At 49.9% G+C, this 18,174-nt stretch overlaps 7 protein-coding genes across 7 annotated transcripts; 3 read left to right on the plus strand and 4 right to left on the minus strand.

The window, feature by feature from the left end:
* The first annotated feature begins 714 nt into the window (after nt 1-714).
* Nucleotides 715-3,412, plus strand: BU24DRAFT_426337 (HET-domain-containing protein). The gene has a single exon (XM_033528945.1). The coding sequence runs from the start codon at nt 849-851 to the stop codon at nt 3,081-3,083; it is 2,235 nt and encodes a 744-aa protein (XP_033379591.1). The 5' UTR covers nt 715-848; the 3' UTR covers nt 3,084-3,412.
* Nucleotides 3,221-4,094, minus strand: BU24DRAFT_485855 (uncharacterized protein; the record flags this gene model as incomplete). The annotated part of the gene is made up of 3 exons (XM_033533400.1): nt 3,221-3,549; nt 3,601-3,713; nt 3,771-4,094. 3 exons carry the CDS (start codon nt 4,092-4,094, stop codon nt 3,309-3,311), a joined length of 678 nt encoding a protein of 225 aa, XP_033379592.1. The 3' UTR covers nt 3,221-3,308.
* A 2,847-nt stretch (nt 4,095-6,941) lies between these two features.
* Nucleotides 6,942-8,236, plus strand: BU24DRAFT_412938 (uncharacterized protein; the record flags this gene model as incomplete). Its single annotated transcript, XM_033526133.1, has 5 exons — nt 6,942-7,094; nt 7,157-7,446; nt 7,505-7,684; nt 7,845-7,929; nt 7,994-8,236. The coding sequence occupies 5 exons, from the start codon at nt 6,942-6,944 to the stop codon at nt 8,234-8,236; spliced, it is 951 nt and encodes a 316-aa protein (XP_033379593.1).
* Nucleotides 8,237-9,618: 1,382 nt separating this feature from the next.
* BU24DRAFT_324891 (uncharacterized protein) lies at nt 9,619-10,971 on the minus strand (the record flags this gene model as incomplete). The annotated part of the gene is made up of 1 exon (XM_033522968.1): nt 9,619-10,971. A coding segment is annotated over one exon (1,353 nt), but the record flags the coding sequence as incomplete, so codon positions are not given.
* A 901-nt stretch (nt 10,972-11,872) lies between these two features.
* On the minus strand, nt 11,873-13,382 carry BU24DRAFT_443670 (uncharacterized protein). The gene is made up of 3 exons (XM_033530596.1): nt 12,979-13,382; nt 12,626-12,901; nt 11,873-12,570 (listed from the first exon to the last, which is right to left on the minus strand). The coding sequence occupies exons 1-3, from the start codon at nt 13,144-13,146 to the stop codon at nt 12,217-12,219; spliced, it is 798 nt and encodes a 265-aa protein (XP_033379595.1). The 5' UTR covers nt 13,147-13,382; the 3' UTR covers nt 11,873-12,216.
* A 1,257-nt stretch (nt 13,383-14,639) lies between these two features.
* On the plus strand, nt 14,640-16,093 carry BU24DRAFT_465990 (uncharacterized protein; the record flags this gene model as incomplete). The annotated part of the gene is made up of 2 exons (XM_033532322.1): nt 14,640-15,089; nt 15,143-16,093. The coding sequence occupies 2 exons, from the start codon at nt 14,640-14,642 to the stop codon at nt 16,091-16,093; spliced, it is 1,401 nt and encodes a 466-aa protein (XP_033379596.1).
* A 407-nt stretch (nt 16,094-16,500) lies between these two features.
* Nucleotides 16,501-18,159, minus strand: BU24DRAFT_453847 (uncharacterized protein). The gene has a single exon (XM_033531287.1). The coding sequence runs from the start codon at nt 17,779-17,781 to the stop codon at nt 16,717-16,719; it is 1,065 nt and encodes a 354-aa protein (XP_033379597.1). The 5' UTR covers nt 17,782-18,159; the 3' UTR covers nt 16,501-16,716.
* Between the last annotated feature and the right edge of the window lie 15 nt (nt 18,160-18,174).

The raw sequence follows: 18,174 nt of genomic DNA on the forward strand, positions 1-18,174 counted from the left end.
AAGTTCTACTCGTTGATCTAACGGAGAAATTTTGTTCGTATTTGCGGTGCAGTACGTACGGTAAGAATAGTGCAGTGGGCACGTGACCCAGGGTGAATGCTAGTAAAGGTCCTACATTGACAGCCAATGTTGGTCTGGGATGCACTTACATCAACTCTAAGCCCTATCTGGGAATAAACTTTCCAAAATCTGGAACTCCATCTTGTCTGTACCTATATACCGATTCTAGGCCGCACTCCAGAGGCTTCACCTCCCTAGAAGCATGTCCACACATCGCACGTGAACACTGATAGCGGACGCCTCCGTCATGCCCAGCTCCTTCTGATACTTCCTGAAAGTACTGCACCCTTTGAAATATGTCAGACCTCCATCCTCGGTCTTCATCGTACGAATCATACGCTAACTCGATGCACTCGAGATGCCTCACTGCAAGTATAAGGTCATGTATTCCATGTCGACCCTGCAACGACGTCCACGTTGTCAGTAGATACGAACTTTGTAGACAATATGGCTTTTATCCTGCCCAACCATAGCTTGCCTGTTGACCGCAATTCTGCACCAATATCCACGTAGTATCCACGTGAACCAGCTCCAATACACCCTCAGCCTTGCGACATGGCAGCTCGTTGACTGACCAATCTCGGACCAGTCGTTTGCTACATTATTATAGATAATGCAGCTCGACCCCTCATCTATAGCCTGCTCAGCTTTCCCCACCTCCCGCCCCCCACTTTTACAACTGTGGGTTGGATGCTATCAAACGTTTTGACTATCCGGAATTCCTCCATCTCTTAGTGCGGTAGCCGCTATTTGTGACTTCCATTTCCATGACCTTGGAACTCACCAACATGTGTTCCGTCACACGCCTTCTACACCGTCAATCGAACGGCTCTCTCAGCCTAGTTGCGCTCCGCAAGAATGCCAACGTTCCTGACTACGCAATTGTTTCCCATACCTGGGGTCCAGAGGACGATGAAGTATCCTTCGGGGATATGAAGATGAAGAAGAAGAATAACGACTTCACCAAAAAACCTGGTTACCAGAAGCTTCAATTTTGTGCAACCCAAGCCGCATTAGATGGGTTGGAGTATTTCTGGATGGACACATGTTGCATCAACAAATCTGATGATGCGGAGGTAACCTTGGCCATGAATTCTATGTTCAAGTGGTACCAAAACGCGGCAAAGTGTTACGTGTATCTATCTGATTATTCCGCCCGGACATTGTCTACGAGATCAGCTATGCTAGACAGCAGATGGTTTACGCGAGGTTGGACACTCGAAGAGCTCATAGCCCCTCAATCGGTTGAATTTTTCTCTGCAGACGGAGACTGGCTCGGAAGGAAGCGCGAGCTAGCTCAAGATCTCAGCAACAGAACCGGCATTAGCGTCAAGGCATTGCAAGGAGAGCCGCTATGCCAATTCAGCGTGGAAGAGCGGTTTTCATGGGCTTACCACCGTCAGACCAAATACGAAGAGGACATGGCGTATTGCCTGCAAGGGATTTTCGGTGTTAGCCTATCGGCTGATTATGGAGAAGGAAAGGAGCGAGCGCTCTTCAGACTCTCGGGCGCTATATTCGCAGCACAAGAAAAACCCAAATGGTTGAGAGGGTTTGGTGTGCTTCCGGAACCACAGCTCCTAGAACAACAGCTACCAGTACAACAGCTACCAGTACAACAGCTCCTAGAACGACAGCTCCCAGAACAACAGCTCCCAGAACAACAGCTCCCAGAACAACAGCTCCCAGAACAACAGCTCCCAGAACAACAGCTCCCAGAACAACAGCTCCCAGAACAGCGACACGAGAAGACTGAAGCGTTTGACATCAGCAACTGCCACACGAGTCTGTGCAGGGGATCAGAGTGCATATTGACAAAACACGTCCCTTACGAAGGCATAAATTGGGTCGAGCATTCACGATTGCTCAAAGAACACTTTCATCTAAGCGGAAGCGATGATAGAGATTATCAGAAAGCGTTCGACTCCATCTTCGAGATTGCCAATACTGTTGGAGAAAACCATCCAGACTATCTGTCACTTCTGTGCCTTCTTGCAGAGGTGGATTATCTCAAGTCTTTATCTGGAAACGACACGGCAATCAACAATGCTATCGAAAGGCTCAGAATGATACTCAATGTGGGATCTAAAAACCAAAATGAGCAAGCCGAGCGATTGGTCACTCTGTCGAAATACCTGCAGTGTCGTTTCAAAGACTCCAAAACGAAACCCAGGCTGTCAAATACAAATTTTTCCACAGCGAATGATGATCTCAATGACACTGCCGATCTCAGAGAAGCCATCGAGATTTCTATCCAAGCAGTAATAGCAACGCCTCAGTGCCAATTATCGGACAGAGAGAACCGGCAACAACGTTGCCGGCGCCTGATCATTAGACTTTTCAATGAAATCAATTCGAAGAAGGACTTATCAGATTGTTACGGATTGATCAAAAAAGCACAGCATTACAGAGCTCAAGACGCTGCGGGTATTTTGAGTCTTGTAATCAGCCTTGGAAACCATTTATACGAGCGGTATAAGACCGAGGGCACCAACATTGATCTTGCTATTCATTCTGTCACTAAAGCAGAGAAAATGACGCCACCAGGGCACCATGCCAAAGCTGATCTGTTGAGTAACCTTGAATTCCTCGTACGCTGCCAATCAAAATCCACCGAGGATATCCACGATGCTATCGAAAATTCCAGATGCGCAAACGACGGAACATCTCCAGACAGGCGTGACATAAGAGGCTCTAGGCAGAGCAATCCTCCCAGTCTCCTCAGAACCAATTCCGAGCACACACCCTCGCCGGATAACCTGATTGCTATCCGAAGTTCCTCAAACGTGGCTACATCAACAAGATCGGATCGCTTGAGTAAAGCAATCCGACGAGAGAAAAGGGCAGATCACCTGGTCAGGGTCTATTATCGAACTGGCTCACCTGAATGCTTGGAAAAAGCCATTGAAGGGTGCATCAAGGCACTTCATGTATTACCTGAAAACGAACCTGGCTGGGCCTTGCGATCGACAATCCTAAAAACACTACTAGAGAAGCAAGATGCGCTATCCCAACGAAGATGAATGGTGTCACATATTCCGCCGTTCTTAGAATGATTTCGAGCTTTCAGGAGTTGGTCAACCCGCTGTCAACTTCATATGATCAATATCAAGACATACTTGAAAATGAATTGGACACTTTTGTACGCAGGTTTTCTTTCAAAATTAGATACCCATTTTGCTTTCAGACAATTATCCGTTTTCTGATAGTACATGTCATGTTATACAATAGACAGCATCCCATCTACACTATGCGAGAAGTCCAAACACCAATGCCAAAACCCCACCCACGGCTCCCATGTTCCATGTCAACGAAGACGCAGCACCAGTCTCAGAAGGTTGGTTAATTCCCGTCGTACTGCTAGGCGTATTGCTAGGCGTGGGTGACCCGCTCTGGATCTGTCCGCCGCTCACAACAGTGGGAGATGTGCTCGTGTTCGTTCCAGCGGCAAGCTGGCGGAAAGCATCGAGGGTGTTCAGGCCATGTGCACTAAAGAGGCTGTTAGAGATTACCAATTGAGATTGTGAAGTGATGACTCACGGAGGATTTATGACGGCCACCATACCCTGAGCACAGTGAGGCCTAGGAAGAAGGGCTGAGCAGTACAGCCAGATTGGCTTCTCGTCCTCAACTGTGATCTTGAAAGTTTGCTCCTTGAATCTACATCAGTATTGCCACAACACGTTTCTATCGCAGTCATTGAAACTTACAGCAGCACCCTGGGCACTAGGAACAAAGCCACTGAAGATACCACCATCGGCAGCTGGGTTGCAGGGGTTGTTGAAGTCCGCCTGGACAACGGAGTGGTTCTTGGGGAAGAACTGGAAGACGATTTCGGAGCCGACTTCAGCGTGAATTGTGTCGGGGGTGAATGTGAGGCCGTTTTGTCCAACTGCTACTGTTGCTACTGATGGACTTGCTGTCCCTGTGGGGGTGGCAGGCCGGATGCTTGTGGCGTTTGCTGCGTCGTAGTATCCGGCGAATGCGAGGGGAAGGGCTCCAAGAGCAGCGATGAGGATATTGGATGAGACCATGTTGGAATTAATGTTAATGTGGTATGAAGATTCACGGAGTAGTGTAGTGTATGTTGTGTAAGGTAATGTGGTATTGAAGTATTTAGTGTTTATGGCTTTGTTCTGGAGGAGATGCACCCAATATTTGTAGTCAAGCAAAACGTAAAGCCTTTGGGTATATCACTCCTAAGGACCATTCGTCCATAAGCAAGATGTATTTTCGTTTCTCGGTCCCTCATCATCCTTCGCCTTGCCACGCTGATGCTTGCTAATACGCCCTGGCCGTGTTTCCAAACAAAGCTGCCAGCAACGCTTCTGCACCACTGCGGCGTCGCCGCCGTCGAGAAACCAAGAATGTCTTGTTTCAAGCGAATGGTCGAGTAGGGGTGTACACGGGAAATACCACATCCGTCGGAAGCTTTGAACCCTTGATGTCGCTTGTGTTTGTAGCGAAGCCATGTTTGGGGTTATTTAAATAACCCTGGTCTTCGAAGCGCTTATGGTCGCTGTTGCGGTCGCGACATCGAATACCACTGCAATTGGAGAGGGACCACATTTGCGAACAGAAAAGATATTACCTATGAATTTTTCATTCTCACCTAGCAGTGCACTTGAATCGAATTTACTCGATCAAGAGCGAACACTCAGTACCTACAGACTTTATCTCATATGCGGTGCGAAGATATCCGTTCGGTTAGACGCAAGCCCGATCGGGCGTCCAGACAAAAATAGCCATGGTGACAAAGACACAAAGCCTGAAATCGTGGGCACTATGACAACTCCAGAATGACATACGATACCAACAAAGGTTGCGACAAAGCTGATAATTCCAGTTGCTCGCAGATTCCCCTCGCTCGCGTCAGAGCATCAGCAACAGGATCCGAGCCGTGCGTGGTGTTTAATCCAATAGCACTACGCAACTCTAACTTTGCACCCATGTCTAGGATTTTCATTGAACTAGAATGGGGATAACCAGGATTTCTGGCCAAGTGTGACCATTGAGTGACTCCCACATTCTGCTACGCCGCCCAATCTGATGCGAGAATGGTCCCTCAGGATGGCAGCATTCGTGATATCTGCTGATCACGACGATTTTATTTGTCTATGTCAACATTGCCGATGATACCTATTGGAATGTATCGCTTCACAACTACAGAGACGGGTTGTGATGGATTCCCTGTGGGATAATGGTACTGTGACGAGACAAGATTTTCGTTCTTCTTATAGGTACATTACACACCTCTTACCCCTAAACCTAAAATACATCCAGGTTTTCCAAATCCGGTCGAAAAATAATAGTTCGCATTGCGGACAACTTCCACTTACCTTTATTTGTTCGATATGTGTTGTCGTTGGCACTCATTGTATTCCGTATTCTCGGGCCATCACTTCCTACTGTCACTCCCAGACTGCATCACCACGAACCATATACACAACAAAAACACATTCTATGCATATAGGAAACTATACAAAGATGCAAAAAAGGCAAAAAAAAGGAAAGAACATACAACAGCGGGGATTCGCCAATAGTCACCCACTTGGCTACTAATCCGCCGGTACTCTGCTTAAGTCCGGCTGAGCGAACGGGAAGCCCTGTTTTCAGAGTCCAGTGGTCGTATGTGAAAGACAAGCGTATTAGATTCCGATACATACATGGAAAAACGGCGGTGGGGAGAAGAAATTGAAGTGATTGGAAGTGGTCATGACTACTCTTATGTCGAAGCAGCATCGCTAATGCGGCCATGGAATTGGAGAATAGAGGAATAAGCCGCATCATCGATAAGAGAGAACATATGAATGCTATCTTAAGAAGTAAATTTTGATGGTGTAGGGTGGCGTGGTGAATAAAGTGGCATTGCTGCACCGAAAGTTCAACTCATATCCATACCAACCGCAACTAGAGAGCGCCTTAAATTAAGGCACTAACCTTCTAAGGATTCATATAGCATTACCTTTGTAGCTGATATCAGTCAATAAGAGTCAAACTTTGTATACGTTGCACGTTAAGTTAGAAGTGCAATATAGATCTTGCGTTCCAGGCATGGAATATGATTATCAAGGACGAGGAGGAGGTGGGGATAGGTGTTGATTTTTTTTGATAGCCCAGTCAGCAAAAAGAAAAACTGTTTGATCGTTAATGTTGATTCTATCTTGTATGTTGTATCATGCTAAGCTCACGAAAATGGAGTGGCACCTTCCATTTACGAACATCTCATTTCGTGGTGTCGTTGTACGAGGAAGGACAAATGACTGTGAATGATTAACACCTGGTAGCCGATAAGAAGCAGGAATTTGAACTTTCAACGCTCTTTAGAACATTCGTTCAACATTCTGAATTACATGGTGTTTCTTTTCATAATATAATGATTAGATTACGGTGCAGACAGTGCTTCGCTATTGAGCAACCACTGAGGCTGATGGGTCTAGACCAGCGGGCTATGTGCTTGAGGCGTTATCGTCGTCGAACGAACTTCGTACACAGCTGTGTGATGTTTCGAATCAAACCAAGGGCCCAGCATTCTTTGCCTTTTAGGTCAGTCGGAACGGTGCACTTGCATGAATTCCGTGAGCCCACAATGGCTTAGCAGAAAGATTGATGTCTGGAGCGCGACCATGTACGCCTGTGCCTCGTCAACAGTACGACTGAACAATTTACCGCCATAACCCTTCCATCCTATCATCGTTGGATGACATAAGAAATCAATATCATGAACGGGTACACACAGACACAGCCTACCTCTCTGTACCTCGTGTACGCGACGCCCTTTGAGAATTATGAAACCCCTCGACCCTTCTACATTTCCCTTCGACAACCTTACCAACATATTCACAAATTTACCACCCTCGATAGACATTCGAAGCTCAACAATGTCAATAACATTCGGCTCTTTCGGCGACATTGTAGCTGCCGTACAAGTCGGTTACAAATTCGTCCAGGTTCTGGACTCCCAGAAAGGTGCAAAAACAGAGTTCAATGAACTTCTCGTAGAGCTAAGGCTGTTCTCGGGTTTGCTTGACCTTGTGAGTTATTATTCCTTCTCACAGCAGTCCTACATTTAGCTCACAGTGTATCGCACATATAGCTCGTGAAGCAGTGGCCGACTCGCCGTGAATGCCCTGCTCTTAAAGAGCTCTATGATGTACTAGTTCCAGCAGTTCGTGAGGTCAAAGGCGAGATCAATACATGTCTAGAAGGCATGATCAACAAGTATGGGAGATCTATGTTTGCCCCAGACAACGAGAGAAGGGGTGCCAAAGACATAGCAAAGATGTTTCAATGGCACGTTCTTGATAGGAACAGTGCCACAAGGCTCTCGGAGAAAGTAAAGACGTGCCGGGGCGTCATTCAAGTAATCCAGGGACAAGCCAACTTGTAAGTCATTTCCCCCTCTCAACTGAATTGCTCATCAGATGATTAACACGACGTGTAGGATTGTGGAAGAGCACGACAGCACTGTCCTGGCTGAGAACCTGACTGCACTCAAGAAAGCAGAGAGTGATGCCGCACGCATACTGGACGAAAGGCTTTGCACCCTGGAGCATAAAGTCGAGAACCAGTACGGCTATCTAACTTCAATATTCAGGATCGTCGACCGACTCGGTGCAGTAATGTAAGTCATATATCCCCGGCCCAAGTTTGGAGACTGACACCGTTCTTCGTTCGTTGAACAGAAATCCGATGGCTATCCAGGTTTGCGTGAATATACCGACAATGCTGAACTTTCTGCATGGATATTTGATAGAACAGAGAGTCATCTTAAAGAATCTCAGCCCCTATGCGGAGAATTCGGTCTTACTAGAGGATGCACTCGGTTATACGGTTCAATTTCCACTTGACTGGGTTGATTCAATTGAAGTGAGTCTCAACGGGTGTTCATTATACATTGTACACGCCTTCTAACAAAGTGGACCATCCGCAGCATTCTCTCCGACAGGCTCAGGAGTCGCCATGGTCAAATGTTGTCAGAAAATCTAACTTTTGCTTTGCTCTGCGAACAGCAGCCGGGCCACTTTTTAGACGAGACCCAAGACTTTTCGTTGGCTGTCCGTCCTGGGCAGAGACTTATGATGTGTATGGTGCACAATGTAGCGAGCCACACGTTCGTGATGCATATCTGTCCAGCTTGCCTAGCCAGTTACTTCTGTTTCGATTACCCAAATGATGAGTGAGTAAATATCTGATCCGTCAACACAATCTGCAAGGAAACCTTTCTCGAGTGCCGAGAAAGTCTTGCAAGCAAGCTCTGTCTCTGACACATCAGTAGTCGCTTTTGGAGGTCCGTATGCCGAATCTGGCCTGTTGATTTCGATTCCAATAAACCCATGGAAGAGCATATGTTTACTGGACAAGTACGGCAATCATGGAGTGGAGAGAATCGCAAATTCTTTCTAAATAATAAGATGAATTTGAAGACCTGTGTGCGATACGCTTTAAGATGTCTCTCCGTAGAGGCGGCATGTTTTCGGCCATCGCAACAAAAGCGATTTAAACGTAACGCGATTTTCCTTCCTAAGGTGGCAGATATGGACGTGTGGCCCTTTAAGCGCGTTTGTGAAGAGTGTGAAGACAGCTGGAGCAGGAGTTCTGATACCATGTGGCAGGATGCCAGTGAAGCCGATATAGAAGCACTTCGCGACGCTGTCCGCATCGATGGTACGCGGATTCACGAAAAGTTGCGCTCTCGTCGGAGTCTTTCCGGGTTTGAGGATTTATTGACGAATCCAAACTTGCCCATGCTTCTGTACCAACCTGATGAGGATATAGTCCAATGAATTACCCGGACTCTCCCATCATTCGCTACCCATGTTCATCAGTATAAATTCCTACCGCATCTCATGTATTCTTAGCTTCGCACAATGATCTATTGAAACATTCACAGATGATCTTTTCATAGCCAAGTAACAAGAAATATGAGGGAACGACATAACCATCATGATTGCACAATTCATGCGTCATTCAAAAGACAGACTTAACAACCCGAAGTACAAATTAGCAAACACTGACCAGGAAACGAAAAGCCAGAAAGAAACGAGCGTCCACATCCCCCTATGTGCCCATTACTCCCTCCTCCCATCCTCCTCTATCCGCACCCAAAAAGACAAGAAAGACCATGAACGAACCCAGCATCCCTATCCCCCTACCATCCCCCAAACCAGAAGACATAACAAAACAACGCAAAGACGAGAAACAAAAGGAGCACCCCAACCCCATCCATCAAACATACCACTCGTCCACCCTCCCTCCAACCCCACTAGCACTGCCACCAGCACCGCCTCCCATACCAACAAACCCCATATTCCTTCCCATCCCCATCCCCATGAGCGAATACATCCCCGCCGCACTATACTTATCCAGCCCCATACCCACACCCGTGACGAGCCCCACACGATCCGAGTGCTCAATCATCTGCTGCTGCTGCGGGACCCTCCCCATACCCATTCCGATCGCCACAGGCAATCGCTGTGCCGCGGCGTTGGGATGGAGAAACGGCATCATCGCCCTCTCACCACCATCAGGAAGCCAAGGGTAGCACTCATTCCTCGCAAGCCACGCCCTTGCTTTCAACACGTCGATCTCCAACGCGGCACTCCGCCCCACGAGCTCGAAGAACCGCTCGCGGAGGTCCATCCCCGTCTCCAACTTCACGAGGTTCGGCGGCTCTGACGCTTCGTCGCCTACACCACCGCTCATCGCCCCCCAAGATAGCGGGGGATGGGAAGACGAAGAGGGCGACTGCACGAGGAACCTGCGCGCCCAGGTCCTGATGTCCGGATGCGGGTCCTTCCCGCTGTAGATGGCGGCGAGGAACTGGATCGGGTCTTCGCGCGTCATGTACTGTGCGTTCAGGCGGTCCAGCGCGATGGCTTGGCAGTCTTTGAAGCCGGCTTCGACGCCGAGGTTGAACATGCGGACGTCGGTGAGGATGTGAGGGGGGGAGTGGGAGTGGTAGGGTTTTATGATGGGGGGCCCGGATTTGGGGGTCGAGGATACGGGGGTCGGGTCCGGGGCGTAGGTGCCTGTGTGGAGGAATTGCAGGAGGGAGATGAAGGCGGAGCGCGGGATTTTCTTGTCGAGTTCTAGGTGGCGGGCTGGGAAGGCTTTGCGGATGGTGAAGAAGGCGTCGATGAGGGTGGTGGGGACGAGGACGGACTCGCGCTTTTGGAAGATGAATTCCATGGAGTCGATGGAGGGGGTGGCTTCGCCGCGAGGGACGGTTTCGATGCCGTCTGGGGTGGTGGGGATGGGTTTGTTGGTGTAGATTGAGACGGTGGATTTGCGGGCACATTCGGGGAGGTCGTGGAGCGGCTTGCAGGCTTTCGTGTAGTATTTCTCGATGTCGCGGTCGGAGATTGGGTCCACGTCTGGGAGGCAGTTGCTGCAGTACTTGTTCGATTGCTGGTGTCGGGCTGGGAGGCGGTAGTACTCGTTGTAGTATGCGGGTGGCATGAGGTTGTGCCCAAAGCCCAGGGGTAGAGTTCGTCCCCCGCGGGTTGATGTAAGTTTCTTGATGGCTTGCATGACTTTCGCGAATTGCACACCGTGGGTTAGACGGCCGTAGTCGTGCTCCTTTTCTTGCTCGGGACCGCAGGCCACGAGAAAGTAGACGTGGATCATGTGGTGGATGAGTGATGCGAGCCATTGCAGTGGTGTTGCGTGCTCGTGGACGTCTGCGTTCAGGAGGAGGGTTATGCGTTGGACGCGGTGGTTTGGTCCTCGCCCGTGCGAATACGTAGCCCCTGAGGCATCAGTTCCCAGAGATCCGATATCGAGATAGACGGCATCCTTGAGGTATCCCATGAATAGCGTTTGGTCGAGTTCATTGAACGCTCGGTACGCAACGTCTCCCAGTCCCTCCCCAGGATGGATGTGCACCACTCTGGTTCGAAGTCGTCGTAGAGTGTCGGAGATGTCGGCGGCGTTCTTGTCAAGATGTTTGATGATGGATGCAACGGCCCAGTCGATGCTCCACCCTAAGTTTCTTTCACACTTGACCCGCTCGTCATGGAGTCTGGGTGGTCGAAGATCAGACCAGATGGGTGCAGGTGCTGGAATAAGTCGGAAATCTAAATCAGAGTCTGGTTCCGGTCGACCGCGATATGGTAGCAGAGGAATGTCTGATTGAGAAGGACTCCGGCAGCGCACCGGGAGTATTTGTGGCCGGAATTCGAGGCTCATTGGGGAAGACAAATTACTATAGGCAATCACAGCTCAGTTTAGCCATCGACAATTGAAGCTGCATCAGGTTGTTCCCCATTGTCGATGAAATAGGGCTGGAAACTATATAACAGTTCATTAGTTGAGTTTGTACGTCTGCAGCCTTGTTTGACTACGTTCGCTGGCACACTCGTAGAAACCCGATGTTCAGGTACCTATATATTGTTAGATGTGATAACACGTAGGTCTTGTACCTTGTCCCGTCTCTGTGCAACACTATGTTTGTTGCTAGTTCTAGGCTCCAGTTCTTATGCGTAACCCCCATTGGAATTATTGAATTGTGCCGTTGGGGACTTGCAGTTAGAGAGTCCATAGAAATCGCAACACAAACCTTCCAGATGTTTGCGACCCGGTGTCCTGCCACCTGCCAGCGGCGGGCGCAAGAACTAAAATAGGAGTCTAACCGCCGTTTGACAATTCCTCTTGCTGCTTTTCACGTTAGTTGCTTCGAGTAGCCAAGGGATGTTACCGCCACCCACTTGCCCGGGCCGTCCTGTCTGTATGTCGCTTTCCGGCCGAAGCACATTCTAAAAGATGGGACATGCTGTGATACGTGAGCTAGTGGAGAGAGTTGCTGTGGAGTGCAAGAAAAGTAAAACAAGTATATTCGCAAAGCCTGGATAGATACCGAGAGCAGGCCATAGATCAAAATTATTCCAACAAGTCGCGCATAAAAATATACATATCGTCATCCGTAGAATGTGGCTGAATAGAGGGTCGAGATGACGACGCGCAATGCAGTCAATACATGAGGTCCTCGCTGTAGTCGTCGCACCCGGAACCAGAACTTGTCTTGGCCAATCAGTTGGGTTGTGAATCCTTGATGCTCGATTGTGGACGTGAATCCACGCACCCAAGACCGGATTGATCGTAGACTGGCCGCCGGATCGAATTGCCCAGAAAACCGATGACGTTCCCCCTAACCATTTAGTATCCTCCTCGTCGGTCGTACTCGTCTCCTGGCCTTCCCACTCCACCAGACTGACTCCTTCCGCTTCCATCACCGTAGTGCTTTCGCCTCAAAGCCGCGAGCCTCTTCTTCTTGGTGTGCGAGTTGATGTATGTACCGATGATGAATCCAATGATGTTGAAGAATGGTACCCAGGTGTGCTCGGGGAGGAACTTCTGGGCGAACGCGAGCGAGATTGGCGAAACGACCCAGCTAACCTTCATGACGGGCATGAATCCGGCCTTGACTGTGGCCTTCACTTGGTGGAAAGTACGGGCGCCAGCGATGACGGCCATTGAGACGAGGTAGATGGAGTTCTGGATGGGAGAGATCTGCGGATACATTAGTGGATCGCCCTTCGTTTCGATGCCGCGATCGTCAACTTACGATCAAGTTGCTGACTAGGATCTGGAGGATCTTAGCCTTCAAGCTGGTGCGTCCGCGGAAGAGTTTCTGCAGGATGCTGATCAGGACGTGGCCAAGAGGCGCGCTGATGAACGCGCCGTACAAGGCCATCTTGGGAACGCGGGATGTGAAGTAATGGCCGCTCTTGCTCCGGTCGTGAGCAATCCAAGAGGCCAAAAACTCCTGCAAACCGGAGAGTGTTCCGGAAGTGAGCATCTTGGTGCGCAATGGGTTCTCCTGGAGCTGCTTGAGGTAGGCCTGTGGGAACGCTGTCAGATCGTCGTTCTGTGGACTCGAGATAATGGCGCGCGAGCGCGAGCGCGAAGACAACTTACAGCGAGATATCCATTAGGACCAGCACCTTTGGTCAAGGCCTCGCCGACTTCGTGCATGAAGTCCTCCTTGCCCTTGCCTTTGGTGCTGGTACCCAGGGCCTCGGCGGCAGCCTCAGCGATGCCATCCGTGGACCTGGTAATGGTCTCCTTTTCGAATTTGACGGACATGTTGGATTGCGCTCCCGGGTCGTTGGGGACGGCAACTTGCGACGGGTAGGCGCGTCCCAGTAAAGTATATAGAAGGAGGGAGGGGGGAGGGGGTGGAGATGGATGGGAGGTTGAAAGCTGAGCTGGTGTCGCGATGGCTGGGGGGATGTTTGTTGTCTTGTCTACTCGTACCCTCGGGAGTCGGTTAGAGTCCCGAAGAGGTTTAGCGCGAGAGAGAAAGCGGCAGATGAGATGGGATTGGGATGGTGGCGTCTCCCTCTTTATTCTGACAACAACAACAATAACACCAAGGAAGAACCATCATCTACCATCTTGAACTATAATGATTTCGAATAGTTCCTCCGTGAATGAGCATTCTTTGTTCGTCCAGAATCATGTCCCTATGTCTCTTCAACAGGTATCCATCTATCAATTACTGATCGTCTCTCTAGCCTACCTGCAGACACGGACTGCTCCATATCCGATGGATTCAGCCCAATCAGAGATGGTTGTTGGGAAATGGCTCACATTAACGTCGCTACTCGTACGCAAGACGCCGGTCTCCGCTATCGCCATATCAATGCAATGGAAAGCGACATACCATGTGAATAATGAGATGGACAAGTCCATCTTCGAACAAGAGAAAATCACTTTCATTAAGTAATGAATGTTGCCGATAAGCTTTGTCAAGCCTCTGCACGTGAATAACGTGCGAAGAGGAATGTGGACCGCGCATAGTCCATAGGGCTGAGCTCAATTGCACCTCTTCGTAACAATATTTAGTCCATGTCGTTTCCCGCTAGTCGCCTGGATAGGTATTCTATCATTAATGCAACTCAGAGACAAAAATGCAGCAGATGGTGGAGGATATAATGAGATCTTCAACAATCATCTTCAAGTCTCTGTGCGACCTATGCTCCGAGCACACAAGTCATCCACCATGGTCGGCTGGCAACCATCTCTTTCTGTTGGCACACCCGATTCAACAATGTCTCGTCTATCCCACTCACCTGAATTATGTCTTATAATCAAACTGCCGTTTCACTTGCAGTAAACATGGAAGATGAGATGAGGAAGAAACAAGCACAGTGACCACACCGGTGGTCGCGCTTTCCGCCCAATTGTCTCGTTGCCAAGCCAGAGCGAGGGTCACCACGAGCACAATCACCACCATTCTACCTCACAACCCTCAAGTTAAAACCGAAACGACCTTCGTTCTCACGGAGAAATTCTCCTCATGAATCTGTTCTTCCTTGAATCACTTGGGGCGATGGTATAATTTTCATAAAAGCCGACGATTCCCAATTCACTTCATTCACTTGACCAACCGAATCACAACCAGTACTGGCTAGTTACTACCAAAACTTCAACCCAGCTTTTTGGAATCCCACTTCCTTGGTCACGGGTCTTTCACTTACATCATCATTTCCATCATTGCTGCCAACATGCGGGTGAGTTGGGTCAACTCCTCATCATGTACCTACCAAACTAAGTTGTCGCAGAATCGAGTAGCAATGGCCCGCCGTGTCAGGCCTAACTGCACTCACGTCGACATGGATCGCCTCTATACGCGAGAGGAGTATTGTCAAGTTTGCGGTCGCCTCCCGTCGATTGGATTCCTGTATGTCTGTCGTCAAGATCAAAAGTACAGCTATGTCCCCGTTGGCCAGGACGATGGAGAAGCACGAACCGTTACTGGCGCAGTGGATACTCAATCATCCCTCCGCGACGAATTGAAGGCTATAGGATTGAACGATTCAATCATCGGTAATGCGGAGCGTGGCGAGTATACCCCTGCGCAACTTGAACTTCTGAAGGCGCAAAAAAGGGACCTGAACCAGGTCATTGCGGATACCGTCCAGCGTAGTCAAATCTTTACAGTTCAAGCCAAGCTTGCAGCAGCACTAGACAGGACTCTTTCAGATACAGATGGTTCTTATGAAAGCAAGCCTGAGAAAGACATGGTAAGTCGGCGGGGACCAGGCTACTCTCTCGTCTCCTTGCTGACTTGACGCAGACTCTCCCTGCTTGCACCTTCCAGGCTTGCCATAACTGCCGCCCATACTACAAAGACCGCATTTATTCGTCCTTCGAAAACGTAGTGTCGGATACCATGCCAGCTGTTACCCCTCTGGAATCAATATGTCTGCCGACCAAATCTGCGCAGACTATGCGCTCCATCGGACTTCGTCCTGCTTCCGTCTCCCCCCGGAGCCACGATCTCAGTTCGTCAGGATTTGGAGGAAATACGGATTGCACAAGCGACGACTCTTCCTTCCAAGAACGTCAGCCAAACCCATCCCGCCATAGCGTTCTTACCTTCAAGACTACACAATCTGACATGGATGACCTTTCTGCAATTCGCAGGCCACGTCGCCGATTCTACAACCTTGGTGGTCGCTCCTCAAATTCAATCGCTCGTGACTTGGAAGACCAGCCATTCTTTACTCGCCATGGTCTGAAGGCAGCGATCCAGTGGATATTCCGTCCAGGCAAAGGCTCCACTGCCAACAACGGGTCGAACATCACGTTGCCGCTGCGGAGAACTGGGACGGCTCGTGATCTCACCGTGGGCAAGAATGGAGAGCGTGTCGGTGAGTTCGACATGGGTTCCTTGCGCAGAGTGAGAAGGCAGAAAGAACGAGCTGAGCTGTCACGGGGCTATACAGGCGGATTCGAGGGTGTCACAATTTCCCCACCCAGCTCATCGGGAGACAACCAGCCGTACGAAGAGAGTGAGGCCTCCGACTACACAGTCTACTCTTGCGCCAGCGAGGGCAGTGAGGTAGAAGTCAGGAATGGCGTGGCTCTGACCGAGGAAGCGGTCGAGACACATACTCCAGACATATTGACTGTGCCGGTCATTGCTGGGAAGGATGGAGGGGCTGCGCAGGTCAGCATTCAGCCAGTCGGGGATGATGAATGTGATCTTGCATCCCCACTAGACAGCATCATGGCTCAAGTCTGAGCGCTGTCTTCAAGAAGAAGCACCACAGCATCTCGTGGTGTTTTGCAGGCATGTACGTTGTGTTTGTATACGCTCGAGGGATCATCACCATGGAGGGAATCAATGGATTAGGTGGATATTCATCCAAGTAACCTGACTAGCTAGTACGCAGCATCAGTTCTTGAACTGTGTCTTCCCCATTCCACCCATTGAGGAAAAGAGCTGGTTCTTAGCCTTTGCTGTGTATAAGTTCAACCCAGATTCCCCGTTTCCCTTTAACAGCTTACGAACCAAACAATAATGAAATATTCACAAATTACATATGCTTTCTTGGCCAATCTCACATCAACATAGAGTCACTGCTAAATAAGTCAGGATATAATTAAAAGCAGTTAGATTTCAGTTGGTGGAGGTCACTGTGGGTGGATGCAGAGGTAATTTTGGAGGTCTGTTCGAAGGGAGTACAGACTACCTGCTCTAAACATATGCCTTTGATATATCTCTAATAGTAGTCATACAACATATTGTCCCCGATCCCGTACTCATCGTTTCAATCTCTTTAGATCCAGTCCGATGAAGTCAACGTTTCCCGTAGAAAAGGCACATCCATCATGCACCACCCTCCCCTATCTCTCCGACCTCAATCAAGCGGTAGCCTTCCAGCGATGGCGAAGCATAACCCCACCAGCAAAGATACCGCAGAACCCAACGACAGCATCGCTGAGCAACCCCGTCTCAGACGACCAATGCATCGTCATGGGAAAATACGCCATATTATTCACGAGATCCCTCCACCAAAGCTGCTTCTCCTCCCTCCACACCCTCTCCCTCTCCTCCCCCCTAATCTTCCCCTCCTTCTCCCCATCATCCACCCCCTCCCCACCCTTCACACCCAGCTCCCCCTCAAAGTACAACCACTTAACAAACAACCTCACAAACTCCAACGACACCTGCGCAGCCCAGAACCTCGAGCTCCAAACCCACCACCTCGCCTCCCTCCTCTTCCCCTCGTCACCCGCCCACCCACTCGTCGTCAACGCCCCCTTCGAACTTAAATACGCCCCGTTCTCAAGGACCTGGAACCCCACACTCGCGACGATCTCGCCCCACTCCACGGCCCTCAGCACCTTCTCCCTCCTATCCTTGGGCGCGGGCGCCAGCAGCGTGGCGCGCGCCCACGTGTAGATGCCCGCGAGCCCCCAGAGCCGCACGAAGATGCGGTAGTCGGATATGGTGTCGTTGAGGGCTTTGGAGGTGGCGACGAGGTGGGCGAGGGCTTTCGTGGTGGGGGGTGCGGGCAGCGTGGCGATGAGGGTTTCGCCCGGGAGGAGCACGGCGTCGGCTTTTGAGGCGAGGGATGTGGCGAGCGTGGTTAGGCGGGCTTCGAGGACGCGGGTGAGGAGTGCGCGGAGGAGGGTCAGGGTGTAGGAGATTGTGCAGAGGGTTGAGTCGATTCCGGAGGGGGTGGAGAGGAGCGCGGAGATGCGGAGGAGGGTTGTGTCGGTGGAGTGGGCGAGGCGGTAGATTAGGCGGAGGAGGGCGAGGCGGAGGTTGAGGAGGTGAGGTTTTGAGGGGGGTGAGGGTGGTGCTTGTGAGGGTTGTGGGGATTTGGTGGGAGGTTGAGGTTGAGGTTGTTCCGTTGATGGGATTGTGGTTGTTGATGTCGATGCTGGCGGTTGAGGCGCCTGGGGTTCTCCTGCGTCCGCCATGGTTGTTGGAGATGAATCAAGCGTCCTTTTGAGATTGTGTAGGAGGAGGAAAGGAAATGTGTGATTGAATTATTAGAAGTTGTGATAGCTCCCTTTGATAGCCGGTAGTTGATAGATGGTTTCTTTTTTCGTTGCGCCGAGGTTGGAGCTGCAGTTCCGAGCCGAAGTCGCCCACCCGTCATCGTCATCGCAAATCACATGCAAGTAACAGCAACAGAACAAATAAATAAACACATGAATACATGTAAACATATAAGCATAGAAGCACTCATATGTGAATGTGTATATAGATGTACAGCTACTACGCACATAGTCGTATCCCATACATCTACCTGGGTAGGTACTTCTTGCATACATGCGTATGCCAATAGCTTGTATGTCACCATACACCAT

This window comes from Aaosphaeria arxii (genome assembly GCF_010015735.1).
Source record: "Aaosphaeria arxii CBS 175.79 unplaced genomic scaffold BU24scaffold_9, whole genome shotgun sequence".
NCBI lineage: Eukaryota > Fungi > Ascomycota > Dothideomycetes > Pleosporales > Aaosphaeria > Aaosphaeria arxii.